Here is a 26,200-nt window from a genome sequence, read left to right on the forward strand (position 1 = left end):
GTACCTGGGACCATAGGCTCTCACCACGATGCCCAGCTAATTTTATTTTTCGTAGACAGGGTCTCCCTATGTCTCCCAGGCTGGTCTCAAACTCCTGGGCTTAGGCAATCCTCCTGCCTCGGCCTCCCAAGGTGCTGGGATTGCAGTCGTGAGCCCCCATGCACGGCCCTCTTCTCTTTGTTTACCTTTGGATTGGTCTTGTCACCATAGGAAGACCCAGAGAAAACACACCCTGGTTCTCTCAGGCATCACTCAAAGGAGGGGAGAATACTGGCAGAAGGAAGAAAGGAAAACCTGCCTTAGGAGGCTGGTGTGGTCGCTTGTCTATGTGGCAACCCTTTGGCACTCCACACACTGGCAGGGGCTGAGGCAGGAAGACAGTTAACCTCAAAGGACGTCCAAATCTCGCTTCAGGAGAGAACTTATCTGTCCTGTCTTACACTTTTTTTTCTTTTCCTTTTTTTTTTTTTGAGATGGAGGCTCGCTCTTGTTGCCCAGGCTGGAGTGCAGTGGTGTGATCTCAGCTCATTGCAACCTGCACCTCCTGGGTTCAAACGATTCTTCTGCCTGAGTCTCCCGGGTAGCTGAGATTACAGGCACCTGCTACCATGCCCAGCTAATTTTTGTATTTTTAGCAGAGATGGGGTTTCACCATGTTGGCCAGGTTGGAGTGCAGTGGTATGATTTTGGCTCACTGCAGCCTTGACCTCCTGGGCTTAGGTGACTCTCTGATCTCAGCCTCCAGAGTAGCTGGTAGCTGGGACTACAGGCATGCACCACCCAGCTCATTTTTTTCTATTTTTAGTAGAGACGAGGTCTCGCTATGTTGCCCTGGCTGGGCTCAAACTCCTGCACTCAAGTGATCCTCCCACCTTAGCCTCCCAAAGTGCTGGGATTACAGGCGTGAGCCACCACTCCTGGCCCTCACACATTTAACCAGCTTCTTTCTCCACAGGTAAATGGAATTTAAATGTACTGCCCTCATCTCAATCTACCCTGCTAGAAAGCAAACAGGCACTAAAATAACAGTATTAGAAGGAGGAGAAGGTTGGCTGGGAGCGGTGGCTCACACCTGTAATCCCAGCACTTTGGGAGGCCAAGGTGGGCGGATCACCCGAGGCCAAGAGTTTGAGACCATCCTGGTCAACATGGTGAAACCCCATCTCTACTAAAAATACAAAAATTAGCCAGACATGGTGGTACACACCTATAATCCCAGCTACATAGGAGGCTGAGGCATGAGAATCGTTTGAACTTGGGAGGCAGAGGTTGCAGTGAGCCACGATAGCGCCATTGCACTCCAACCTGGGTGACAGAACAAGACTCTGCCTCAAAAAAAAAAAAAAAAAAGAAAGAAAGAAGGACAGGAAGTGTGTGTGAACGGCCCCTCCTGTACTGTGGCCTCACAAGCCCACCTATTTCCTACAACGTCGGAACAGTGAAATCCGCTCACAGAACTGCATTTGCTGCACCAGCCTCTACAGCTCGTAGATATCATCTATCTTGAAGCAGCAGCTAAAAAAATATTTTTAAAGCACAACTTACTTTTCCACTTGATTTCTGTAGCTGTAGTTGATCAAATTCCAGAAGTTTCTTCCAGTCTTGGCGTTTAACAAAATAGAAGACTTCTTCATAAGTAAGATCAATGCGGTAGTTGAAATCACCACACCAAAATACGTAATCATGAGAAAAAACGTTTCTCCCCTAAGTTGAAAAGAAAATCATAATCATTCAGCCCATCTTGCAAGGAAGGTGGGAAAGAGAAGAAAAACAAGCTCACTGGGCCAAGCAGGAGTATTTTTCTTAAAATGTTACTTAAAAATTTTTTTCTATTAGAGCATCTTATTTTTCACTCATCCCATAAACCTATGGAGGAATTTTTACATGACTTACTTGTTAATTTTAAATAATAGTGTTTCTGAGTGGTTTGAGGGAAGCCCCAGCCCTAAGCGGAGGGGAGCAAGATGGCCAGCATTTCCTCCGTGAATCTCAGTCCTGAAGATCAGATGCACCCTTGCTTTGGAGTGCCTGCTCGTAGAAAGCAGCATCCAGCATTCAGTGTTAGGAGAATGAGGTTTCAAAAGCACAGCATACATGCTCAGGATGTACACCTTCATATAACTTCCTGAGCTGCTTCACATGATCCTTCTCTGTCTTTTTCTCGCTCCTCCTCCCCATCCTGCTCAGTCCTAGGAGCCCACGGCCCCAGCTCAGCCCTGGAGAGCTCCTGCGGTCCTTATTTTCCCTATCTCTTCCCCAGGAATCACAATGACAGCAGCTGCTGCGGATCAACTGTCCGCAAGGGCTGGGCTCTGTTCCAGGTGCACAAGCAGATACCACAAGCTCTCTTTTAGATGAAAAAAAACACAAAAGTTTAGAAACAAAGAGCATTTGCTGAAGGTTACGCAGCTAGTGCCTGATACAGGTGGGATTTCAGCTCCCATCCGCGTAGCTCCAAAATCAGTTTCTATTCTCCTATACTCTGAGGCATTTCCACCACCCCCCCATGACAATAAGCTGGACAGAAGTTTACACGGATCCCAACCAAATAAAATGAGTGTCTGGACAACACTGTCGAACAGAACCTTCTGCAGCGCTGGCATGTTCTCTGTGCTGTCAGATGGGGGAGCCACTGGCCACATGAATACTGAGCATTTTCAATGTGGCCAGTGAAAGCAAGGAATTTTAAAATGTTATTTATTTTTAATTAATTTAAATGTAAATAGCTACTTATGGCCAGTGACTATGATATCACACAAAATCAGTGTAGAATGTTGGCCGGGTGCGGTGGCTCATGCCTGTAATCTCAGCATTTTGGGAGGCTGAGGTGGGCAGATCACTTGAGGTCAGGAGTTTGAGACCAGCCTGGTCAACATGGTGAAACCTTATCTCTACTAAAAATACGAGAACTAGTCAGGCCTGGTGGTGTGTGCCTGTAATCCCAGCTACTAAGGAGGCTGAGGCAGGAGAATCACTTGAACCTGGGAGGCAGGGGTTGCAGTGAGCCAAGATCACACCACTGTACACCAGCCTGGGCAACAGAGTGAGACTCTGTTTCAAAAACAAAAACAAAAACAAAAGTGTAGAATGTTAACAGGTCCCTCGATATTATTATTGCAGAAAAGAACTGCATTACAAACCCTTTAATTACTCCCTCGCTTTGCAGTGTCTGCTCCCAGGAATCAGCTCCCAGTATTCAGCTTCAGGAGAATAAGGCTTATGTTATTATGTAGCCCAAGTTTACTATTTCAAAGTAGCATTTTTTTAAAAAATTGAGATGGAGTCTCAAACTGTATCCTGGGCTGGAGTGCAATGGTGCGATCTCGGCTCACTGCAACCTCCACCACCCGGGTTCAAGTGATTCTCCTGCCTCAGCCTCCCAAGTAGCTAGGATTACAAGTGTGTGCCACCATGGCTGGCTAATTTTTGTATTTTTAGTAGAGACAAGGTTTCACCACGTTGGCCAGGCCGTTTCGAAATCCTGATCTCAGGTGATCTGCCCACCTCAGCCTCCCAAAGTTCTGGGATTACAGGCGTGAGCCACGGCGCCCAGCCCCAAAGTAGCACTTTCTAAATGAGATGGGTTGACTTTTTTTTTTTCCCTAAACTACATTACACACAATTGAAAATTGCCCAACTCATTTGTTTCTTTTTAACATAAGAAACAACTCCAACAAGAATTATGACCCTTCTTAACAAAAACTAAGGACATTTTGCCTTCAGTGCTTGTGCAGCCCAGAAAAATGGGACTCAGTTTTAAGGATCTGTTCTCATGGGGAAGAGCTCTGTGACCCAATTCGCCACCTCTCAGACACTGGAAGATGTTTCGGCATGAACAGCTGAAGTCTATCCTCACTTCGGGGAACATGTGGGTCTCATGTGCACCACACGCTGAAGGTGTGCAGGGTAGCACCTTTGCACAGGAAGGAGAACATCAAAATCTACGCTGGAAAAGAAAATCCTCTGGTTTCAGAATGAAACCCTCCAGACCGCCACGAGGGGGCAGTGTGCAGTATGCTACTGCAGCTTCGAGAACAGGAGGATCTGGGCTCCTTGGTCAAGAATGGTGTTCCTGGTCAAAAAGTGTCCTCGACCAAGGACCCAGGGCTCATTGGTCAAAAGCGTGTTCTTATCTGAGCCACCATAGAAAGTACATGTGAAGGCTGTGACTTTCAGGAAAGTGGAGTCTTAGACACTGTGGATTCAAATGTTCTTCACCACTTGGGTCAGGACAAAGCACAGACATGGTTTTCCTTCCCTAAAGCATCACTTGAATTAGAAAATCAGAAAATGTGGTCAGGCGCGGTGGCTCATGCCTGTAATCCCAGCACTTTGGGAGGCCGAGGCGGGCGGATCACGAGGTCAAGAGATAAGACCATCCTGGCCAACATGGTGAAACCGTGTCTCTACTAAAAAAATATATATATATATACAAAAATTAGCTGGGTGTGGTGGCAGGTGCCTGTAATCCCAGCTACTCAGGAGGCTGAGGCAGGAGAATCGCTTGAACCTGGGAGGTGGAGGTTGCGGTGAGCTGAGATCGCACCATTGCACTCCAACCTGGTGACACAGCAAGACTCCATTTCAAAAAAGAAGAAGAAAAAAAAAGAAAATCAGAAAATGCACGCACAAAAATCCAGGGGCCATGCAGACACTCAGGAAATGTACAGCAACAGGAGGGGAGGGATGCCGCAGGGCCGGCCCCCGACAGGCCCACGGCTAACCCCACCCCAGGTCAACTCCATGGAGTGACATGGCTTCTCCCCATTCCCCAGCGATGAGCCCTCCAGGCAGGGGCCCTCCCTGTGGCTGTGTCCCCAATGCCTGGCTCCTATCAACAGTCATGTCTGGGACTGCAGGGAGCAGGGAGGTGCTGGTTGCCCCCACGGCACCGCTCACCATTGGGAAGCAGAGTTTCTGGGTGATCTCCTTGTAGTCTTCGTTCCGCTCCTTCACCTGGGACTGCCCGGCTGTCAGGTGGCTACATATGAAGCAGAAGCTGGTGCTGTGGAACTGGAAGCGGATGCCAACAGCGCCCTTGTTCCCCGCCTTGCCCCCCATGCCTGTCTTCACCGTGTCAATGGCCACGTCCCTGGAACAGAAGGATGGCGCATGCTGTCGGTGCCTGAAGGAGAAGCATGACCCTGCTTTGCCACAGAGAAGGGCATGGTAGCAGCTCGGGATCTGCTGCTCTGAGCGCTCCAAAATCATCAGCTCAGAGTCTGTCTAATCGCAACACAGCAGCTACCATGGCTGTCATCGACTCCAGGTCAGGGGGCTGCCTCCCTCCAGCTGTCCACTGCTGCCTGGACACCTCCTCCACGCCCCAACCCTAAAGCGCTCAGTGCTCACTTGAGCACCCCAAGAAGCTGAAGACACGGCAATCCCTGTGAATGCCCAGGTTCTCACTGCCACCAGGAGTGGCATGAACATTACCACCCGCCAACCCACCCTACTCCCGTGCAGCCATCACGCCATGCATGGAAGGTATCATCCGGGCAATCAACACTTCTTTTTTGAGACAGAGTCACGCTCTGTTGCCCAGGTGGAGTGCAGTAGCGTGATCTCAGCTCACTGCAATGTCCACCTCCCAGGTTCAAGTGATTCTCTTGCTTCAGCCTCCCAAGATTACAGGTGCCTTCCATCACACCTGGCTAATTCTTGTATTTTTAGTAAAGACAGGGTTTCACCATGTTGGACAGGCTGGTCTTGAACTCCTGACCTCAAGTGATCCACCCACCTTGGCCTCCCAAAGTACTGAGATTACAGGCGTGAGCCACTGCACCCAGCAATCAAGGCATTTTAAGAGCTAGGAAGCCAGCAGCTGTTTATGCTGGGCTGGGCAGGTGGTCTCAAATGGACTTATGCAATGCCAGAGCCTGCTGGCATTAAAATGCCAACTCATAATGCATAAAAGTCCATAGAAACATGGGCTACAGCACATTTTTTAACATTTCCATGACTGTGCTGCAGACTAAGGCTTGCTACATCTGCTCCTTGGTAGACAAGGTTGGGGGAAGAGTGATGGAAGGGGTACAGGTGAAGATGCTCAGGGTCAAAGGCGTGTGAAAGCCGAGGACACCGAGCCTGGGAAACCTGGCGCTCCTCAGCTCTGAGCCCTTTCTTGAATGCTTTACCTCTCACCCTCACCTACCTTTGCCTTTCACACTTACTAGCCTTGACCTGCTAACCTGGGACATGGCCAAGCTGCCAAAATATCACAAAGAGAGGGACAGGGACGTAAACATCTTCCTGAAGTCAGAGGAGAGGATGACAGGCAGCACAGGCATAGCCTCCGGTGCTGCAGGGGGCACCGTGGCACTCTAGACGGGCACGGACCCTTCCTGAAACCCAGGGGCTCAGCGGGGAGGTCAGCTCGATGCCTGCCGCCAGCCCGATGCCTGCTGCCAGTCTGCAGAAAGGCTGGAGGAAATTCGAATGCCATGAGCAGGCCCAGGGGGGAAGATGAGGGCATCAGCAGGCTGCGGGGAAAGGTGAGTTCCTCCAGCATCTCAACACCCACACCCACACCCCAGGAGGAACGCAGCCCCTAAGCTGACCCCTTTCCAGCACCCACAAAGCATGCACCTTGGAGAAATGACAGTGAGGTCACAGTTGTAGAGGCCCACACATTCGACTCAGAATTCTTTTAAAAAGAGACAAAAGAATTGGCATTTCCCAGTGAGTTACTCAGAGGTAACTTGGGGGTTACCTGTCAGAGGTTTCCTGTCTGTAAGATTCCAACAAGGAACGCCTTTCCTGGCACAGAACTGAGCCCGGGCGATGACAATCATGTAACACTCTAAGAGTTCAGCTTCCCAAGGTAGACGTTTCCCATGGTGGCTTTTTAATTGCTAGACAATATTCTATTCAGCTCAGTTTTTCCTAGAGGGTTTTGCTACATTTATCTAAAATAATGGCAAGTCCCAATTCCTGCTACAGAGGGGGCAGGGGAGGAGGAGGAAGTCAAAGAACAAAACACAGAGGCTAGCAAGCCTTTGCTGCCCAGATGTGGATACACCAAATGTTCTTACCTGATGAACGGGACGTGGTATGGACGCACAAAGATATAAAGACAGACGCCCACCAGCTGCGCCGAAGTCAAGAGAATGTATCTGTGCGAGCGTGAGATGGCTTTCTGAAGCTGCTCCCCCCACATCTTCCTGTTGGTAGTACTGGAAGAGAAAAGGAAAGGAGGGTACTGTTTACAGGTGGCTGGAAGTGCCACCTCCCACCTGCCAAATGCTCCAGCCCAGGCCCGTTCCGTTTGCAGAACTGATGTCACACTGCCGGCACCCCAATATCAGTGTCATGCTTTCCCTGTTCTACTGGAGGATCTGGGTATTTCTGGTTGCGTCTCATACATCACAGCAGCCCTTCCTTGAGCCCTGACGCCTAGCCCAGGACCTTCTCAGCCCCACAGAGTCCATCTTATTTATTTGTTCAGAAAGTTCCTTGAAATAAAAGCCAGGCCAGTTTGGCAGGGGGTTGGGGGGAATGTCCAGTTGGCTTCATATCAAATACAAATCCAGTGGATTTGATTCCTTCCTTTGCCCGGGTGTGAAGGAGGGAAGTACCGCTTCCCGGCACTCCGCTTTCTCATCTCTCCCCAGGAAACATGAGTCAGCCATTATCCCAGTCTCAGCCCTGCCCTGCCCCTGTGCCGCAGGTCCACACACGCCAGCTCCCTCTGGCAGCGTAAATCAGCCTCAACAAGTGGCCGAGGCCAGAGCACCACAGAGAAAACACAGCAACCATCAGTCCTTCCTTCTACTTCCTTAAGCAGCAGGGAAAGAACAGGGCAGTGCACACGTGGTTACAGAGACGGAGCCAGGTGAGAGATCCCCACACAGCCAGGACTACAGCTTAGCCGGCTCAGAAGCAGGCTGGCTCCAGGAGAACCTCAGAGGCTCTGTTCCCAGCCAGGCATCTGAGTCAGGAAGCCCTGCCCGGCCCGCACTCCTGCCCGACCCGCACTCCTGCCCCTTACCTGGCATTGACAATATTCCCTGCACTCAGCTCCACCATCTCTTCAAACCCCACAGCAAATATGTCAGCTGGGCTGCTGTCATCTGGGGAGCAAGGCAAGAGATGACAAAGGTCAGAACCGCCATGTCCTGTGTTACGAGTTCATGGGGTTCCCGAGTCCCCTCTCCCGAGCCATGCTGTTCACGGCCTGAGTCCAGCTCCAGGGGGCTGCTAGTGCTGCTGGGAACTGCCGGCGGAACCTGCTTCAGTAATTCCTGGCTTCAATGCAGCAGTGAGCCCGAGGGCTCCATCCATTCTGTCTGTTCCCTTTGAACAGGGGAGGTCAGAGTTTCATATAACCCTGTAGCTGTTGACTGAATCTCTCCAGTCACAACCTCTGACATCCAGGCTCTGAGCCACCAAGCCCAGCCATGGCTCCAGCTGCTGCAGAAAGTGAAATGCCCGCCTCCCCTGGCTCCTGCCAGGAGGACGTGGCCTCTGTCAGCGAGAAGCCAGCGAGAGGCCAGGCAGGCCGTCCACTTCTTTCTCCGCTGGCCACAATGGGCAACCTGGAACCTCTAGTTTCCCTGACTTAAAGCTTTATTATTATTATTTTTTAAAGAAAACAATCCCCGTCCCTCTGTGGATCTGCTTGGCAACAGTCACCATAGCACCTTCCTTGTCTGGAACCTGGTGCATTTCTAGTGGGACTGCAGGGGAGTGCACTAGTGTCTACCCCAAAAAGATCCCCTGCAAAATACCAGACAGCTTGCTACAAACACGCACGCCTTCCTGCAGGGAAAAGGAGTCACGTTAGCATCGGGAGGGATGGCCGCTGAGCCACGGCTGTGCCAAGCACTCTCCGCGTCAATGGGACTCTGCCGGAGGGCATCCTGAATGGCTTCTGGAGGCGCCACAAGCACCAACCCAGGCTACCCTGACACAGACATCCCCAGTGGCTCTGAAGGGTGGACTCTGCTACCTGCGCTTGGAGGCAGAAAGTAAGGCACGGACGGCACGTGCAGAGGAAGGGACGGGATGGGACTCTGGGCACCATCCAGGCAGCTGTGGGGCACAAATGTACACATGGCCCACCACATGTCAGCTAGACCACAGGTCACTCACCAGCAGGCTAAAAACTGAACCACAAGTCTCTTCCTAAGTCCAAGGAAGCAAAAAAAAAAAAGCCCCTGAGTCAACGCTGATGGAACAAGAATCACTTATTCGGATCTTAAGTTCTGGGGCTTTAACAGTGTATCTCATTAGATAAAAGGTGAGGTGTTAACATTTGGAATTATTTTATTCTTTTTTTTTTTTTTTTTTTGAGACGGAGTTTCGCTCTTGTTACCCAGGCTGGAGTGCAATGGTGCGATCTCGGCTCACCGCAACCTCCGCCTCCTGGGTTCAGGCAATTCTCCTGCCTCAGCCTCCTGAGTAGCTGGGATTACAGGCACGCGCCACCGTGCCCAGCTAAATTTTTGTATTTTTAGTAGAGACGGGGTTTCGCCTTGTTGACCAGGATGGTCTCGATCTCTTGACCTCATGATCCACCCGCCTCGGCCTCCCAAAGTGCTGGGATTACAGGCGTGAGCCACCGGGAATTATTTTATTCTTAAAAAGCACATGAATTGTTTTGTGACTACTTAAAGCAGATGAATAGAATTGGTTTAATGAGAGGCAGGGATGAGCCATTCTTGGTCAATATCAACACTGAAGGCAGGGCCGGGTGTGGTAGCTCACACACCCAACACTTGGGGAGGCCAAGGCAGGTGGATCGCCTGAGGTCAGGAGTTTGAGACCAGCCTGGCCAACATGGCGAAACCCCGCCTCTACCGAAAATACCAAAACTAGTTGGGCCTGGTGGTGGGCCTGGTGGTGTTGCCTGTAATCCCAGCTACTAAGGAGGCTGAGGCAGGAGAATCGCTTGAACCCGGGAGGGGGAGGTTGCAGTGAGCTGAGATTGAGCCACTGCACTCCAGCCTGGGCGACAAGAGTGACGCTCATCTCAAACAAAACAAAACAAAACAAAAAGACACTGAAGGCAGGCCTGGCTCCCATCCTTACAGTTACATGGCTCGAGAAGCCACACCCTCCGCCTGGTGACAGAAAGATGCTACTGATCAAAGCCTAGGACTTCACCATCGCTGTATGCAAACAGAAAAGAGCGATTCACTAGCTGCTAACTCTTCTCAACATTTGGGAAAGGAAAAAAGCCAAACAGTTATTTTCGAGGCAGCATTCTTGAGAGTCAGACCACGGTGCTATTTAAACACTGTAAGGAGGGAAAACACCAAAGACACAACTCCACAAGACGATGGCCACTGAAGGGTCGAGCCTGGTATGTCAGGTTAGGCGCAACGGGATTCTGTCCCCCCAGAGTCACTGCCCTCACCCTGGGACTCGGCAGCTCCAGAGAGCCGGGGCGCGTCGAGCAGCCAGTCCGTCAGCTCCGCCGTCCCGAGCAGGTTGCTCCGGAACTGCTTGCCTCCGTTCACGTTCCAGGTCCCCATGGCAATCCGGATCCGCTTGAAATTTGTGAATTCCGACTGACGCTCAGTCATAGCTTTCAGGATCCTGGGAGTCACTGCTGGGGGAATAAAAAGGCACGTTTGTTTGTAGTTCCAAAGCTCAGGCATCCTCCAAAGATACAGAAGAGGCTGCCTGGCAGACAGACAGATGGTTCATGAGCCTCTAGAGATAAACCAGGGTATGCTCCTTAGGAAGATGGCAAAATGCTTAAAATCTTGGAAACCACAGTGCTTCTTTATGGGATTTCTGCAATAAAGGTGTGAAAACACAAGACCAAAACTCACCCTCTATACCCTACCCCCAGCTGGAGCCAGAAGGCCTGAGACATCAGATCACAGGGATCTCAGACACGATGAGGAAGAGCCGTGTCCTCACTGTCCACTCCGTAGAAGAACAAGGCACAGGAATTTAAGCAAGCGGATGCAGTGACTGAGCATATTTCAATGTGCATGCGCCCATATACACTATGACTTTAAATGTCTTACCAACCCAGCAGCCACCTTTGCATCTTCCGCCTTCCATCCTGCATATCTGAAATGTTTTGTTTGGCCTCAAACTTAAGACTTTAAAAAGTCATCACACAGAACCATCTCCATCCTCTGGATAGCCAAAATATATTCCATCTTTTAAACTTGTGACGTAACCCAAATCGAACTCATATCTGCCTTGCTATTAAATAAGACTCACTGTACAATACGGAGCTTCGTTAACCTTTCACAGAGGGCTGGCATTATTTCCAGAGTAGAAACTAAATATCACCTTGCCTACCAGAAGCCAAATAAGAGCGCCCCAGTGACGAAAGGGTGAGGGTGGAAAAGGGCCGCGAACCCATTTTAAGTCTGGGCTAATTCAGTTTTCAAAAACACCAAACATTTCTAAAGCGACTTACACATTCTTTCTTTTTTTGAGATGGAGTTTCACTCTTGTTGCCCAGGCTGGAGTGCAATGGTGCAATCTCGGCTCACTGCAACCTCCGCCTCCCAGGTTCAAGCAATTCTCCTGCCTCAGCCTCCCGAGTAGCTGGGATTACAGGCACCTGCCACCATTCCCAGCTAATTTTTGTATTTTTAGTAGAGATGGGGTTTCACTATGTTGGCCAGGCTGGTCTCGAAGTCCTGATCTCAGGTGATCCACCCGCCTCGGCCGCTGAAAGTGCTGGGATTATAGGCGTGAGCCACTGCGCCTGGCCGATTTACATGCTCTTATAAGGAAAAATGCTGGGTCTCTCCTCCTCCTTTTCTATGAGACCTATGTTGACAGGCTCAGGTAAGAAGATGCCATTCAAATGCTCCCAAAGGAACCTCTAGCTATTGCTGGAATCACGATGTCTCGCCACTGAGACCAGAGGCCCTCATCCCCGGGAGATGACAGCATCATCCTCTGTTTCTACAGGGTCCTCAGGGGCCAAAACAGAAACTGGAGGCCAACTTCACAGAAAGCTCCCCAGGCCAACGGCACCTGCTAAGGGCCCAAGAGCCCACGCAGCTGAGAGGGTTTCGGGAGTGGGTTAGCTTTCAAAGGCACCGACGCGTTCAGGAGAGTGCACTGCCTCACAGAGCCCACCTGGTGTCTCCCGCCTCCTCGGGATGGAAACACAGTCCAAGCTGAAACAGAGGAAGGGTGAGCTCCCAGGCCCCGCTGGAAAGCACAGGTTCCCGTTAGAGGCAGTGACCGCTTCAAGGTGCATAGGTCCACTGCTCAGACCCCGGGCACATCTGCCACCCACGCTCTGGATGGCACAGAGGCAGCGGGAACGTGGGGCTGGAGAGCACCCCGCCTCCTCACCTCCCCCTGCCCGCGGCAGGCCCTACCCAGGAGCGCCGTGCTGTCCAGCAGCATCCCCGCTTTGTCTGCCGCCTCCTCGCCGTAGACGTCCCCGACCAACAGCAGCTTGATGGCCTCCTGCTTCACCCCGTCGAAGAAGTTGGATTGGATGGTTCGAGACATGGACCGGGCTCCATCCTTCAGCTTCCCCACCTGCCGAGAGCCCAGATCACGGGCCGTGAGGGGGGTCCATGGGGCCCCCACCCTGCCCCCTTGGCTGGGCCCTACCTTGGCCTTCCCTTCCAGGGCCCTGCTGCCCGTGAACACCTTGCTCAGGCTGTGGCCATTTAGAGACCACATGGCTTTGAAGGACTCCACAAAGCGGTCAACGATGGGTTTTGAACTCAGCCCCAGGGTCTTGAGCTGCAGATGCAGGACCTGAGGAGGAATAGGGATGGCTGGCACTGGCTTCTCCTACGGAGGCTCCGCAGCTGCCACCCCAGGAGGTTCCTGAATAAGCAGCCTGTGGATTCCACTGTGCCCTGGAAAACCCTGTGTCCCTCCAGAGGAGGAGTTGTTTTTATAGCAGAGTGACTTCCCACAACTCACCCCAACTTTATCTATATGGTCTACCCAAGCCCTCCTCTCACCCCGACACCTGACCACCCCTGCCCTCACCAGCCAGAGGCTGAACAGCAAACAGTGGTGGACAGCAGGGGGTGGGGACCCTGCCCCCACCAAACCCCCAGCCAGGGGAGGTCAACCGGAAAGGTGGGGCCACGCACACTAGGTCTCTTTCCAGCTTCAAATCCAGCCTCATCTGGCCAGCCCCACACTGCCTTTGGCCAATGGTGCATCCATGATAATCATTACACACAGCTGTTGTCTAGGAGCCTTTGGGTCACCATGTCTGGGATGCATTTCACAAGAGGGCGTGTGAAAGTGAGCCTATGACAGAGGAAGCGGCTGCCTGGGGAACCCCTCTCTGGATGTCCACCTTCCCCATCATTAGGAAGTTGTCTCAGTGATGCCTCCCTCATCTTGCCACTGAAGGCGCTCAGCCCAGCCTGTCCGGCTGAAGGCAGAGGACCCGGTACAGATGGCCCAAAAGGCCACGGCAGGGACGCACCTCAAGGGCAATGAAGCTCTGCACAGTGTTGGTTCGGTACAGGCAGTCAAGACAGTTCATCCGCAAAGTGCCTTTCTGAAAACTTAGGACAAGAAGAAATGCAAACAGTTAGAAGTTGTGTTCAGAGAAGCAGTGGCCATAGCACCGTGGCCCGTGTCTGACTGTCAACTTCCAAGGAAACGTTCTAAGAGCGAACCCCTCACCTCCTCCCCAAAATGGCCCCCCAGAAACCCCTGTATCTATCCCAGTGGATCCCCAGCACTGCTGAAAAGGCAGGCAGACCCCAGGACACACACTTAGCAGCCTGCACAGCTGGGTCGTTATAAGTTTGGCTGGTCTTTTTTATTTACAGCAATTATGTTCTATAAAGTTGTATGAACACTGAATTGGACATGAACACAGAACCACAGCTCCTAGGAGAAATACAGGGTTAGGTTCCTGCAAGCTCTGGTCACATTTTCTTCAACTGATCAATATACAACCTTGTTTTATGTACATTTCCATATAAAGACACCTTATGGAATATATGTATACATTATGTATATAATATGTACATATACATTATATGTATATAATATATATATTAACACTTCATTAACACTGAACCATGGCCAATAGCACTGTAACTCATATCTGGACAAAGCTTATCTTAATGTGCATGTTCTCCATAAATAAGGCACGTCACCACCTTCTTCTGTCCAGAAGTACTAGTCAGCTCTTCAGCACAATGCTTGGGCGCCATTCTGAACCATGAGATGCCCCAACAAAGGGGACCCCCCAACAAAGACCCCACAAATGTGAAAAACATGGTACTAAATCTCATAAAGGACAGGTGTTTACATACAAGGGCTAAAACAAGAAGACAGTATTGCCTTGTTTGATCTCAGCTGGGAGCATGAACATGTGACTCACATTGTCACTGCTCTGCACATGTCTGTGAACGTCCAGGAAAAGAGCCTTGAGTACTGATTTTGGGGTTATAAGTTTTAGAGAGTAGGTAAATTAGCCAATATGGAATCTGCAAATGATGAGGACTCCCTGCATGTGAGCCAAGAGAAATGAACTCCCTTTTTCTGCTCTGCTCTGAGCAGGGCGGTCCACATCCCGGTCTCCTCGGGCGACCTGAGTTTATGCCAGCCACCCCACCGTGACTGTGACCCTCACCCTCACAGTCTGCATCGCAGCGTGGAGCTCCATGTTTTAATGCAGCCCCCTTTATTAGTTCATTTCTTTTCCCAGAAAATCATGCCTCACCATCTCCTCGAGAAATGTGAAAGCCTGTCTCCCACTGTGGGAATGGAGAGCAGAAGTTGGAACCCAAGATTCCCGACTTCGCCAAGCTGATGACCCAGAAAACTGCAACGCTGAGTGCGGAGGGAAGGGAGCTGCCCTTCACAGGGCACATGTCCTGGATGGCGCGGCCCCTCTGCCACCTGACCCAGCAGAAGGCGCAGCGCGCAGAGAGCCTCACCGTGGACTGACGTTCTCTCCCTTCGTGAACACATCGAAGTCCTCCCAGTGCAGCTTTAACTGTGGCCTCAAGAGGGTCTCCAATTTCTCTAGCTTCCTGCCTTTGGCAAACTGATGGAAGTCAAAATTGATCATAGGTGTGTCGCCTGCATGGCAAGAAGCCCAGAGCAGCTTCTGAAAAGAGGAGGGGCAGGCAGTGAGAGGAGCAGAGGGAAGGGGGGATGAGGAGGGCAAGCTCCTCGCACAGCTCGACCCCCGTGGCTAACCACAGTGACGCGCCGCAGGACGTGCTTTAGCTGGAAGCTCACAGTGGACCAGGCAGTTGACTCCGAAAGGGAAGCACAGGACAAAGGCCCTGGGGGACAAACCCCACAAAGGGCAGAGGGTCCCCCTTGGGCAAAAGCAGCCAGAGCCAGTGTGGCTCCCTGGGGACACCACACTCCTGCGGGGCTCTCCAGAGGGCACAGATGAGGAAGGACTGCTCTGTTCTTCAGATGGCCCAGGTACCCCAGGCCCTCGGGGATAGCAGTGCTGCAGCAGGCTGCGGAGCTCATAATCCAGCTCCCTGTTGCCCTGGTAACCGGCCCCATCCTGCTGCACACCAGCCTCTGATGGCCGTGCTCTGAAGAGGCCAAGGCTCCAGCTGAGGTGGGCCAGGTGGGACCCACATCCCAGTGCAAGTTCAGGATAGTCAGGGAGCCAGGGCGAAGGTGGGGACAGACGGGAAGCAGGGCGAGGGGCTGCTGATGGCACCACCATGCGCTTAAGAGCCCTCCCTTCCACTCGAGGCTTCTCCGGTCCCTGGATTTCTTCCTAGAGAGCCCCGTGATAAAGGACAAACTGTCTGCCTCCCCAGGCCACCTGGCCTCCAGGCCTCCCGCACCCTGCACTCATGCACGTACAGCTTCAGGTCAGGCCAGTCTAGCCTGTGCCCAGCCAGAGGTCCCAGTGACTTCAAGGACTAGAAGGACTTGGGGTCACCTGGTCTGACTCAATGTGACCGCCTGTGATAGGCCTGAGTGTCAATCAATGCAACACTGCCATCGTCAAGCAAGTCTTGCTGTGAGCCAGAAGCTGGCGGAGGCTGACAGTGCCTGGTGGCTCAGTAACACGTGTTCTGGAGCCAGTGCCTCGTCCAGCAAGACTGATGGCTGCCGGGCCCGGGCAGGCTGCCGGGCCCCTGTCTGAGAGGAGCTGATGTGGCCGAGGGCCACCCTTGACAGGGCTGTGACCCAGGTCTCCAGCTAGAGTGCCCCTCCCTACCTGGCCAGGAGCCTACCCTTCCCTGCATGAGGCGGCGGCCATCTTCCGCCCTCACTTCGCCTGCTGATGGGAGGGGCCACAACTCAAGGCCTAGGGGAAAAAGAGTTGGGGTTCTTATTATTCTTATTTTTATTTTTTGGCTTTTTTTTCCTTCTTCCTTCAAATTAGCAGCCAGCATCACTGCCAAGATGGGTGGGAAAGGAGACACTTCTGGAGCTTGTTGCTAATAGCAACAAACCAAACAGGAAAAGCAGGTCTGGCCAAATAAAATTGGCAAACCAGGAAGTGCCTGCTCCAAGCATGAGCATGTGGTGTTTCTAAGTGGAGGGAAAGGCTCAGAGATCGCCCTCAGCCCCACTGAGGCCACTTCGCGCTCTCTCTCTAAGGGGTATCCTTGAGCTTCAAACAACCAGACAGTTTTCTTCCGTTAGGCATGGGACATGGAGACTGGTAAAGGAACTGGGAACCCCCATTGCTCATTCTGGAATGTCTTACGGCTGGGGAGAAGGGGGCGGGGGCTGGAGGCCTGGGATCCATGCACCGGGACAGCCCCTCGCCAGGGAGCCTCTTGCTCCCCCCACCTCCTGCAGCTCCGTGACCCTGCCCAGGATCTCTGTCCAGGATTGCCAGGAAAAGCCCCAGGAAAGCCTGAGGGAGCCCAAGGAGACCAGCAGGAGCAAGTCCAGCAACTCCTATGGGAGCCCAAGGAAGAGGGGAAAATTTGAAGGCTGGCCGGCAAGCAGGGGGATGCCTCGGAAGCTGCTGCCCTGCCTGAGCCCTGAGGCCAGGTGCCCTGTGGGGCTGGGGGAACTCACCCAGGACTAGCCAGGGCAGAGGGGAGGCCCGCCTGCTCCTGGGCTGGACTGAGAGGGACTCCTCGAGAAGTCAGAAGCCCTTGAAGTCCCATGGGGAGGCCAGGGGACACATGACTGGGACAGGAGATGCTTTGTTTTGAATTTGAGCAAATTCTCCCAACCATCAGCTCATAGAAATTACACTCACTGTATCAGGGGCCTGAATCACCGAGCACTGCCTGTTCAGTGGTTGGAATGCTGGGGAAGCTTCAGGAAACAAAGGAGGGCCGGGCTGGCAGCTCCAGTCCCTGCAGGAGCCATCTCTAGGCTCAAGGCTTCACCGTCGCCCCCCGTCGCCCCATCCAGCCCGGCCCAGCCATGAAGAGGGCAGCCCAGCCTTACCTTGAAGGCTCTGTTGAGCACCTCCTCTCCGCCTCTGCTTCCCAGAAGGTTCACGACCACCTGCTGCCCGTACTGCTCCTTCAGAAGCACCATGTGCCTGCAAAGGCAGCGGGTGGGAGTGAGGCTGGGCACAGGCACAGGTGCAGATGCTGCCCTGTTCTGCCCCTCGAGGGAAGAAGGGGCAGAAGAGGTCATGTTTTCTCAGTGCTAGAGTCCAGCGCCAGCTATCCCCCATGACCCAAAGTGTAGAAAGTGAGCCAAGGTACCGTTACTACCAGCTAGTGTAGACTTCTACATGAGTTTGGAATCAAACAATATCCCGGACCGTCTATAAAGCACCTCCCATTAAATCCAGAACACCTAACCTGACCTTTCATCCACAGTGTTTTGCTTTTGAGACAGGCTCTCACTCTGTTGTCCAGGCTAGAGTGCAGTGGTACTATCATAGCTCACTCTTGCCTCAAATTCCTGGGCTCAAGCGATCCTCCCACCTAAGCCTCTGGGTAGTAGGGACTACGGGTGCACGCCACCACATCTGGCTAATTTTTACTTATTTAGTTTTCATAGACACAGGGTCTTGCTATGTTGCCCAGGCTGGTCTTGAACTCCCGGCTTCAAGCAATCCTCCCACCTCAGCCTCCTCAAGTGTTGGGATTGCAGGCATGAGCCACCACGCCTGGCCTAGAGTCTTATACATGCAATGTGCCCGTCTGAAATGAATCTCTTCTCTTGCTTGGTACCCATCCTTCTCAAAACTAGAAAAACTGGCAGGAGACCCCTCAACTCAGCATCCCGCTCTCCACCTAAGTGCTGTATTTCATGATGCTAAACCACAACAAGGAAATGCAACAAAACGTGCAGGCTTTGGGAAACTCGTCCTTGCATTAGAAGCGACTTTCTAAATATGTATGTCGAAATATTAGGGAGCAATTCCAATATTTATCCTTGATCACCAGCTATTTTAAAGTAACCTTACAATGTCAGCGTTAAACATGTTGAAATGCAGAGGGAAGCGAAACAATGCAGAAAGCAGTGTCAAATTATCATTTAACGGTGCAATCTTTATGCCGAAATATAGAAAAAAGACGAAGAAAACACATGATGTCAAAGGTGGTGAAATTTTATATGACTTAAGTTCTTTTCTTCTGTACACATCTTTCTCTTTCCCAAATTTCTATAATGACGTTTCTTTTATGAGCGGAATTTTTTAAAGAGCTAATGATCATGAAAAAAATCTTTTTTTATTTTTTTTTAACCCAATAAGAGAAAACATTCTCTTACTAACTTTAGGGGAGAGTAGTACAAAGAATATGGATTTTGAAGTGAGTAGTTTGAAGTTAGGCTCGTCTGCCGGTTCGCTGGCCTAAGTTAAGGGTGAGCCCTGCCCCACCCCGGCCCGGGCTCCCATCTCCATGTGGAGGTCCGGGCCCCCCTGGGGTGTGACTGTGTGTGGCCCAGCCCTTGTGGGCTTTCTTTTGGGTGTGTCTGCCCAGAGAAGGTGCATCCCAGGCCTGGCTCTGACACATGCAGGCTCTGCCCCTGGTGAGGGAACCCACTGTGGCCACACATCTGAGCCACGTCCCACAGTGTGGCCCATCAGAAAAGGCCCATGTCTGATCTCTGTCTGTCTCATCCCTGCCCCTTCTTCTCAACTGGTTCCAAAGCCCAGAGCCAGAGAAAACCGCTATTATTCATTATTACTCACAATTCCTCATCATTACTCTATGCTCTCCCCACCCGCAAACTCCCCTGATGAAGCGATTCCTCCCCTCTGAGCTGGCTCCTTCATCTGTAGAGCAGGGCTCTCCCCCTCCTGCAGAGAATGGCTAGGAGGACTAGAAAGACAGTGAAAGTGACAACGACAGTGCTTGGCGTGTGGGAGCTGGTTCTTCTTTCCTTCCCTGTGTAGTAAACACGCTCGTTATTGGTGAGCTGAAAGGCCTTGCCGACCAGGGTGTAAGGGAGCACCGGCATCAGCAGCAAGGTCGGCGAGTGCAGGCTTCTTGCTGGGTCACTCTGAGCACCAAGACCTTTTTTTCACTTCCCCTGCTCAAGGGTTACTGTCATGGGAAGCTACTTGGAAAACGGGAATTTTTTAGGACACTGAGGAATCAGATTTCCATTTGGAAGCATCCTTCTCATCTTCAGGGAGGGCCCTAGCGTTCGACGTACACTGACATGCACAGCAGCCGCCCGCAGAGCAGAGCGGGGAAAAGGAGAAGAGCTTCTCTGTTCTGCGAGGGGAGACTCAGGCACCATCCCGTGAAAGGTTAACCCTTCCACCGAGACTCATCACCACGAGATGACAGGACCCTGCTCTGGCAGCTGCAGCCAAAGTCCTGCAGCCCTCCTCAGATATGGAACGCACAAAGTGACGAAAGACGGCCACGGCTACTCTCAGCACCCAGGCAGCATGGGCAAGGAAAACAAGCATTGTCTGGGGAGAAAAGCTATCTGCACGGAGGTTTTGCGGGGGAAAGCAGGGATTTATTCTAGACCAAATCCATCAAAGAACCGCAAGACTCTTGAGAGTGCAGTGATGTCCCAGAGAAGAGAATTGGGAAGCGCCCAGGACCGCGAAAATGCCAGTCCAGGGACATCATCGGGGACCTGGCAGCCTGCTCTCAGGGGAACCCTTATGGTGCCCCACTGCGGCCACTAGACAGACATGTCACCTTATTTCCAAGCGTTGTCTCGAATGAGGGGAACATAGTCAGCAATTAACATGAAAGCGGCAGCTCCTGCCAGGGAACCGGACGGCTCCTGCCTCTAGCCAGTGTTGTGGGGAGAAGCATTACAGAAGAGACTTCTTGGACACAGTAGCTGCCTGGAGAAAGACTCACCCTTTCAGCAGCTTGTCCTGTGATTTGCAGAAGAGATCTAAGTGTACCCCTGGATTTAGGGATGCTTTCCAAGGGGCTAGGCAGTCTCTGGGGTGCTTGTGAGAAGAGAGAGGTCTCAGTCTCTCAGGTATGCACATCTCACACACCTTGCATTACCAGGATGCTGAAAAATCTTCCGTCTATGCAAACATGCTTCAGCTAGATGTATGTATTTTTTAAGAAAGCTCCTAAACATAGGAGGATTTTTGAAGCAAACCCAGAATGACCTTTCCTTTTGTTTTGGGTCAGCTTCTGGTAGAATTTTTTGTTTGTTTGTTTGTTTTGTTTTGAGATGGAGTCTCACTGTCGCTCAGGCTGGAGTGCAGTGGCATGATCTTGGCTCACTGCAACCTCCGCCTCTTGAGTTCAACCAATCCTTCCATCTCAGCCTCCCAAGTAGCTGCGATTATAAGAATGCGCCACCACGCACGGCTAAGTTTAGTATTTTTAGTAGAGATGGGGTTTTGCCATGTGAGCCAGGCTGTTCTTGTACTCCTGACCTCAAGCGATCCACCCTCCTCAGCCTCCCAAAGTGCTGGGATTATAGATGTGAGCCACCGAGTCCAGCCAGGTAGAATTTCATTTTCAGTTTCATGTTTACTATTTCCTAAGATCGTTTAGTATAGATCAATGTCAACTCAACTAAAACAACTTCATGTGTAGAGTGCTTAGAACACACTAATAATGTTCTAGAAAAGGCAATGGCCTTGTCTATACTTGTATATCTCTTTACAGAAAAAGCGCCTTATATGTAACATGCTAATCAGGGGGTCACATCTGGGCTCATGTGACTAGTGGTATGTTTAATAAGAGGATGCAAGCAAATTTAAAGTCTCAATGAAGATTCAGGTAGAATGATTCAAACACTTAAAACATTACTTTTGAGAATTTTAATTACATTCACTAAGACAATTCTTAAATATTGAGTATTTAGAGTAAATAAGCAAATATTTTAAGAAGCTATTATTTCAAATACATATTACAAATAGTTCAGCTTTTCTTAAGCTAAAAAATAGGAGATGTGTTATGATCCAATTTCTGTATGTATATACAGATCATAACACATCTCCTATTTTTTAGCATATATATATATATATATGTATATATAGTGCCAAAATTGTTTTCTAGAATGACATGTAAAAAACTAAAATCTCTGAGAGTGGTAACTGGGATTTAGGGTATTTTTATTTTTTACTTTATACTTTTCTATACTTATTTATTCTATGTTATTTTAAAACCAAAACCAAACAGCTTCAAATATCCTATAATTTAGATTATCCCTTATCAACCAGGGCAAAGAGATGAGGCCTCATTGCAAGAAGCTGATGAGATAAAATAATTAGAAACTGCTACCTGAACATTCCTTAATTTACCTTCAGGAAACCTGACAACAAGTAAAAACCCCATTTTGTTATGTCCCTTCTTGCTTAAAGGACCAGAGTGAAAGCAGATTTAGATTCAGGGTTCAGGGTCCTCCCCATCCCGTCACACCCTATCCCTGGTGTCTGATGGGAGGAAGACATCTGAGAATGACAATGACAGGCTTGGATGGTGTCAGACAATCCTTACCTGTCAAAAGCAGGGGCGTTGGCTTCCAGGCCTCTGTGTAGTCTCAGATGATGGGAGCCAACCTGAAGCAAAGAGAAGTAACGACAGTGACTCTTCCTGCTCTGCAAACCGAGGAGGCAGTGGTTTGCCCATTCTCCTCCCTGGCAGCCCCAGGCCACCTCTGCGGTCCCTTCAGGGCTCAGGAAGGCTGAGCTCTCTGGATTCAGCTAACAGTGCTCCAAACTCAGGTCTAGGAGCCTCAAGTCTGGCTTTGCTGCTGCTCGATCCTAACTGTAACATGACCATGTCTGCTGCAATTCTTCCACAGACAGCAGTTCCAGTGTAAGATTATGAGGTAGATATTGGATCCTAAGCTCTCTGATAGCACAGAGGTCAGTGAAGCCAACTAGGGAGACAGAAACTGCTTCTTAGCCTCCTTTATGCCTCAGGGACAATTTCTCCCTAAAATCTGAGTCATCTTAATTATCAAATTTACCTTATTATTTATTAACATAACTATTTAATACTCAACTTAAAAAAAACATTTAAAATACATATTGTCACTGGAGCCAGCTTACAGGGGCTTCCACTGGCCAAATCTGGGATAATCTGAACATCAAACTATATGAGGATAGTAATGGATTATAACCTGATGAATAAAATAGAAATCCATGAATCTATACTAATGATAACTGGATGGATGAATGGGTAGATGGATAGGTAGATGGGTGGGTGGATAGATGAATAAATGAATGGATGGGTGGATGGATGAATGAATAGCTGACTGGATGGACGGGTGGGTGGGTGGGTAGATGGATGGATAGCTGAGTGGATGGGTAGATGGGTGGATGGATAGGTGGGTGGGTGAATGGATGGATGAGTGGATGCATCAGTAGATGGACAGGTGGGTGGGTGAATGGATGGATAGATGAATGGGTGGATAGCTGAATGGATGGATACTGGGTGGATGGATGGGGATAGATGGATGGGTGGGTGGATGGATGGATACTGGGTGGATGGATGGGTGGGTGGCTGGATGGATGGGTGGGTGAATGGATGAATGAGTGGATGCATCAGTAGATGGATAGGTGGGTGGATGTGAGGATGAATGGATGGGTGGGTGAATGGGTAGAAGAAAGATGAATGGATGGGTAAGTGGGTGAGTGAGTGGATGGATGGATGGATGGCTGGATTGCTGGATTGGTGGATGACTGGCTGTGGACAAGTGGATGGACAGGTGGATGGGTGGGTGGATGGGTGGATGAATAGATGGGTGAATGGATAGGCGAGTGGGTGACAGATGGGTGAATCAGTGTGCAGGTGGGTAGGTGTGTAGGTGGGTGAAGGGGAAGAAGAGAGGGCTCTACAGTAAAATACGAAGTGATAAATTTGGAGGAAATCATTTTAAAAATCATCATTTTACAACTGTCATAGTAAATAACTGTTCAGCAAAAGTTACCTGTTGATGATAAATCTTAAGGGAAAGTTAAATGAGAAGCAGGATACCAGCATGGTCTCAAAGTGTCTCCCATAGATTGCTGATTAGTTGAAAGGGAAAACATTAACCTTAAGTGGAGAAACTGAGTAGCACCTTGACTGGGTGACCAAAGTCAACATCACCAGCGAGAGGCAGATGGACACCGTGTGCCTCTAGCTCTGGTACCCTACGAAGGACACAGCATCATGTAGGTAGCACTCTGGCCAGGCATCCATACACTGAATGTGCTCATAATGAAACACAAGGAAAATCTAAAGGGAGGGACCCTCAATTTAAAGGAAAAGACGACTCGCATTCTCCAAAACATCAATGTTTTGAAAGACAGAAAGCCAAGGAACAGATATAGATTAAAAGACTAGAGACATGACAACCAAATGCAGTATGTGATGCCGGACTCAAGTGGGGAAAGGTGCTTCAACCATCGCTGGGACAACTGATAAATTTGGAATATTGCCTGCAGATGAGATTGAAGTATTTTGCCACTGTTAAATTTCCCAAATGTGAAATTTATACTACGGTGATGTAAGAGAGTATATTTTGCACTTAAGTAAAGAGACATTGATGTGGTTTGGATGTGTGTCCCTTCCAAATCTCCAGTGTTGGAGTGGGGCCTGGTGGGAGGTGTTTGGGTCACATGGGCAGATCTGTCATGAATAGCTTGGTGACAACCCCATGGTGATGAATGAGTTCTCACTAATTCACAGGAGAGCTGGTTGTTTAAAGGAGCCTGTAACCTCCCTCTCCTTGCTCCCTCTCTCACCATATGACACACTGGCTCCCCTTCTTCTTTCACCCTGACTGTAAGCTTCCTAAGGCCCTCCCCAAAAGCACATGCTGACACCATGCTTCCTGTACAGCCTGCAGAACCATGAGCCAAATAAACCTCTTTTCTTTATAAATTACTCAGCCTCAGGCATTCCTTTACAGCAAGGCAGATGGACTAACACCAACGTGATATATACAACCTACTCTCAAAAAATAATAATGTGTGTGTGGCAAAAGGTTAAGATTTAGTGAATCTGAGTGAAGGACATATGGGAACTCCCTCTTTTGTTCTTAAACTCTTTCTGTAGGTCTGAAATTATTTCAAGAATAAATTGTTAAAAATGCACTCTTCAGTTTTGCTCCTGTTTGAGTGTTATAAAAGTAGTGTCGTCAGATTTATCTATGTTATGAGATGTGGCTATTACCATACTTGACATATTATTTTATGACTCTCAACACTATGGGTGATACAACTGCCCACCTCAGACTCAAGAAAAGCACCTGTCTAGAGAACTGGTATCTCAGAAATAGATGTAGAGATTCTCTGGAGAAGGTTTCCTTTTATTCTTTTTCTTTATTTCTTTTTTTTTTTTTTTTTGTGAGACAGGGTCTTACTCTGTTGCCCAGACTGGAGTGCAGTGATGCAATCACAGCTCACTGCAGCCTCAACCTCCCAGATTCAAATGATCCTCCCACCAGCCTCCCAAGTAGCTGGGACTACAAGTGCACACCACAACACCTGGCTATTTGCTTTTTTAAATTTTTTGTAGAGATGGGGTTTCACCGTGTTGCCAGGTTGGTCTTGAACTCCCAGGCTCAAGCAATCTGCCCACCTCAGCCTCTCAAAGTACTGAGATTACAGGCATGAGCCATTGTGCCCGGCCAGGTTTTTCTATATAAACAATTCAGCAAAGTCCCAAATCCCTTTCGGTCCTAAGACACTTCGGTCACAAGCCAAGTGAGTGCAAAATGAGGCATCTTGGCCATCGGCTAATGGGAGCTCCTAAGAAAGGCTCGCCCCAAACCCCGTCATTTTGCTGCCCTGTTGCCTCTGTCTTCCTTTTCCCTGATGGCCATCAACACCGGGCTGAGGACATCTCAGATCATTTGAAAACTTTCATGGCCCTGCACTCCTGAAAGGGCTGCTCCATCCTGCACCCTGAAGGAAGTCAGCAGGTCTGTGACCTCTCAGCCACCCTGAGAGGCCACCAAGGGCTGAAACCCAAGAGACTGGCTACCTGCTGGCTGGCTGTCAGTCATCATATGAAATCTCTCCTGGCTTCAGGGATGAGCGGCAGCTGCTTATAGGATCATTCCCATGGGAGCACAGTAAGAGGAGAATACAAGCTCAGCAGGCCAGGGCTGAGGAGCCTGGGTCTCCATCGTGACGAGTTCTATTATTGGACGCATCTAACTCTCTCTCTGAGTCATAACCCAAAGCCTCTTCTTTTAATCAGGTGGAAACGGCTGCAGAGATGGCTGGACCTAGCAGTGTCCAATCCCCAGGCTCTGTAGCTCCCCCGTTAACATATACACTGCATTATCAGTCAGCAGTCCATCCCTGTTACTGAGCGCCCTCCAAATCAACATGCCATTATGTATCTTGGAAAGGCAGGAAAGAGATGGGAGACGCTGAATCCCCTGCCGTGGGTGATTACACCCAACCAGGACCCCCCACGGAAAGACCCAGAAGCAAAGTTTCTAACAAGTCTGCACAAGTGCAAATTAGTTTGACAGAAACTGCGCCCTTGCGTACGGGGAGCAGGCAGCATAACAGGGTGAAATGAGGCGCCTGCCGGTGATGTGGCCCCTCCAATCACATCAGCGAGGACTCAGGGAACGTGGCAAGCACGGCAAGCCCTGGAAGCAGCCGCCCACCGCAGAAGGCACAGCCGGGACAGGGGCTGCAGCACATCTCTTCCAGGGCCTCCGGCTTGTCTTTCCTCTTGGACTTAGGCAACCATTCCACGTGGACAGGGCTGGGCCTAGCTGTCACAGGCATGGTCAATACCCCCCGCAGTGGCTAGTCCGATGTCACTGCTGACAACAAACCTTTCTACCTGGGAGTACTAAGAAGTCAGGGACACCACCCCTAGGTGAGTGATCAGAGCAGGGAATGGGCAAAAAGGACCTGTAAGTCTAGACCAGTGGTTCTCAAAGTGTGGTCGCTGGACCACTTCTGGGTGCT

General features: G+C 50.3%; 1 protein-coding gene across 7 annotated transcripts in view; it reads right to left on the reverse strand.

The window, feature by feature from the left end:
- The window catches only part of SYNJ2 (synaptojanin 2), a 121,118-nt gene that overhangs the window by 21,538 nt on the left and 73,380 nt on the right, over positions 1-26,200 (reverse strand). For 5 of the 7 annotated variants that reach the window (XM_012451581.2, XM_012451564.2, XM_012451574.3 and 2 more), the window contains 11 exons: positions 21,771-21,832; positions 17,320-17,416; positions 14,862-15,034; positions 13,391-13,472; positions 12,550-12,699; positions 12,309-12,474; positions 10,361-10,555; positions 7,991-8,072; positions 7,035-7,175; positions 4,900-5,092; positions 1,546-1,704 (listed from right to left, as the gene is read on the reverse strand). In XM_012451581.2, the coding sequence (XP_012307004.2) occupies positions 1,546-1,704; positions 4,900-5,092; positions 7,035-7,175; positions 7,991-8,072; positions 10,361-10,555; positions 12,309-12,474; positions 12,550-12,699; positions 13,391-13,472; positions 14,862-15,034; positions 17,320-17,416; positions 21,771-21,832 (1,500 nt within the window). The remainder of the gene's footprint in view (positions 1-1,545; positions 1,705-4,899; positions 5,093-7,034; positions 7,176-7,990; positions 8,073-10,360; positions 10,556-12,308; positions 12,475-12,549; positions 12,700-13,390; positions 13,473-14,861; positions 15,035-17,319; positions 17,417-21,770; positions 21,833-26,200) is intronic. The other 2 variants (XM_012451568.2, XM_064360508.1) reach the window with 1 other exon arrangement.

Source organism: Aotus nancymaae, unplaced genomic scaffold (genome assembly GCF_030222135.1).
Source record: "Aotus nancymaae isolate 86718 unplaced genomic scaffold, 86718_ANA_hifiasm-v0.15.2.pri h1tg000040l, whole genome shotgun sequence".
NCBI classification, from domain to species: domain Eukaryota; kingdom Metazoa; phylum Chordata; class Mammalia; order Primates; family Aotidae; genus Aotus; species Aotus nancymaae.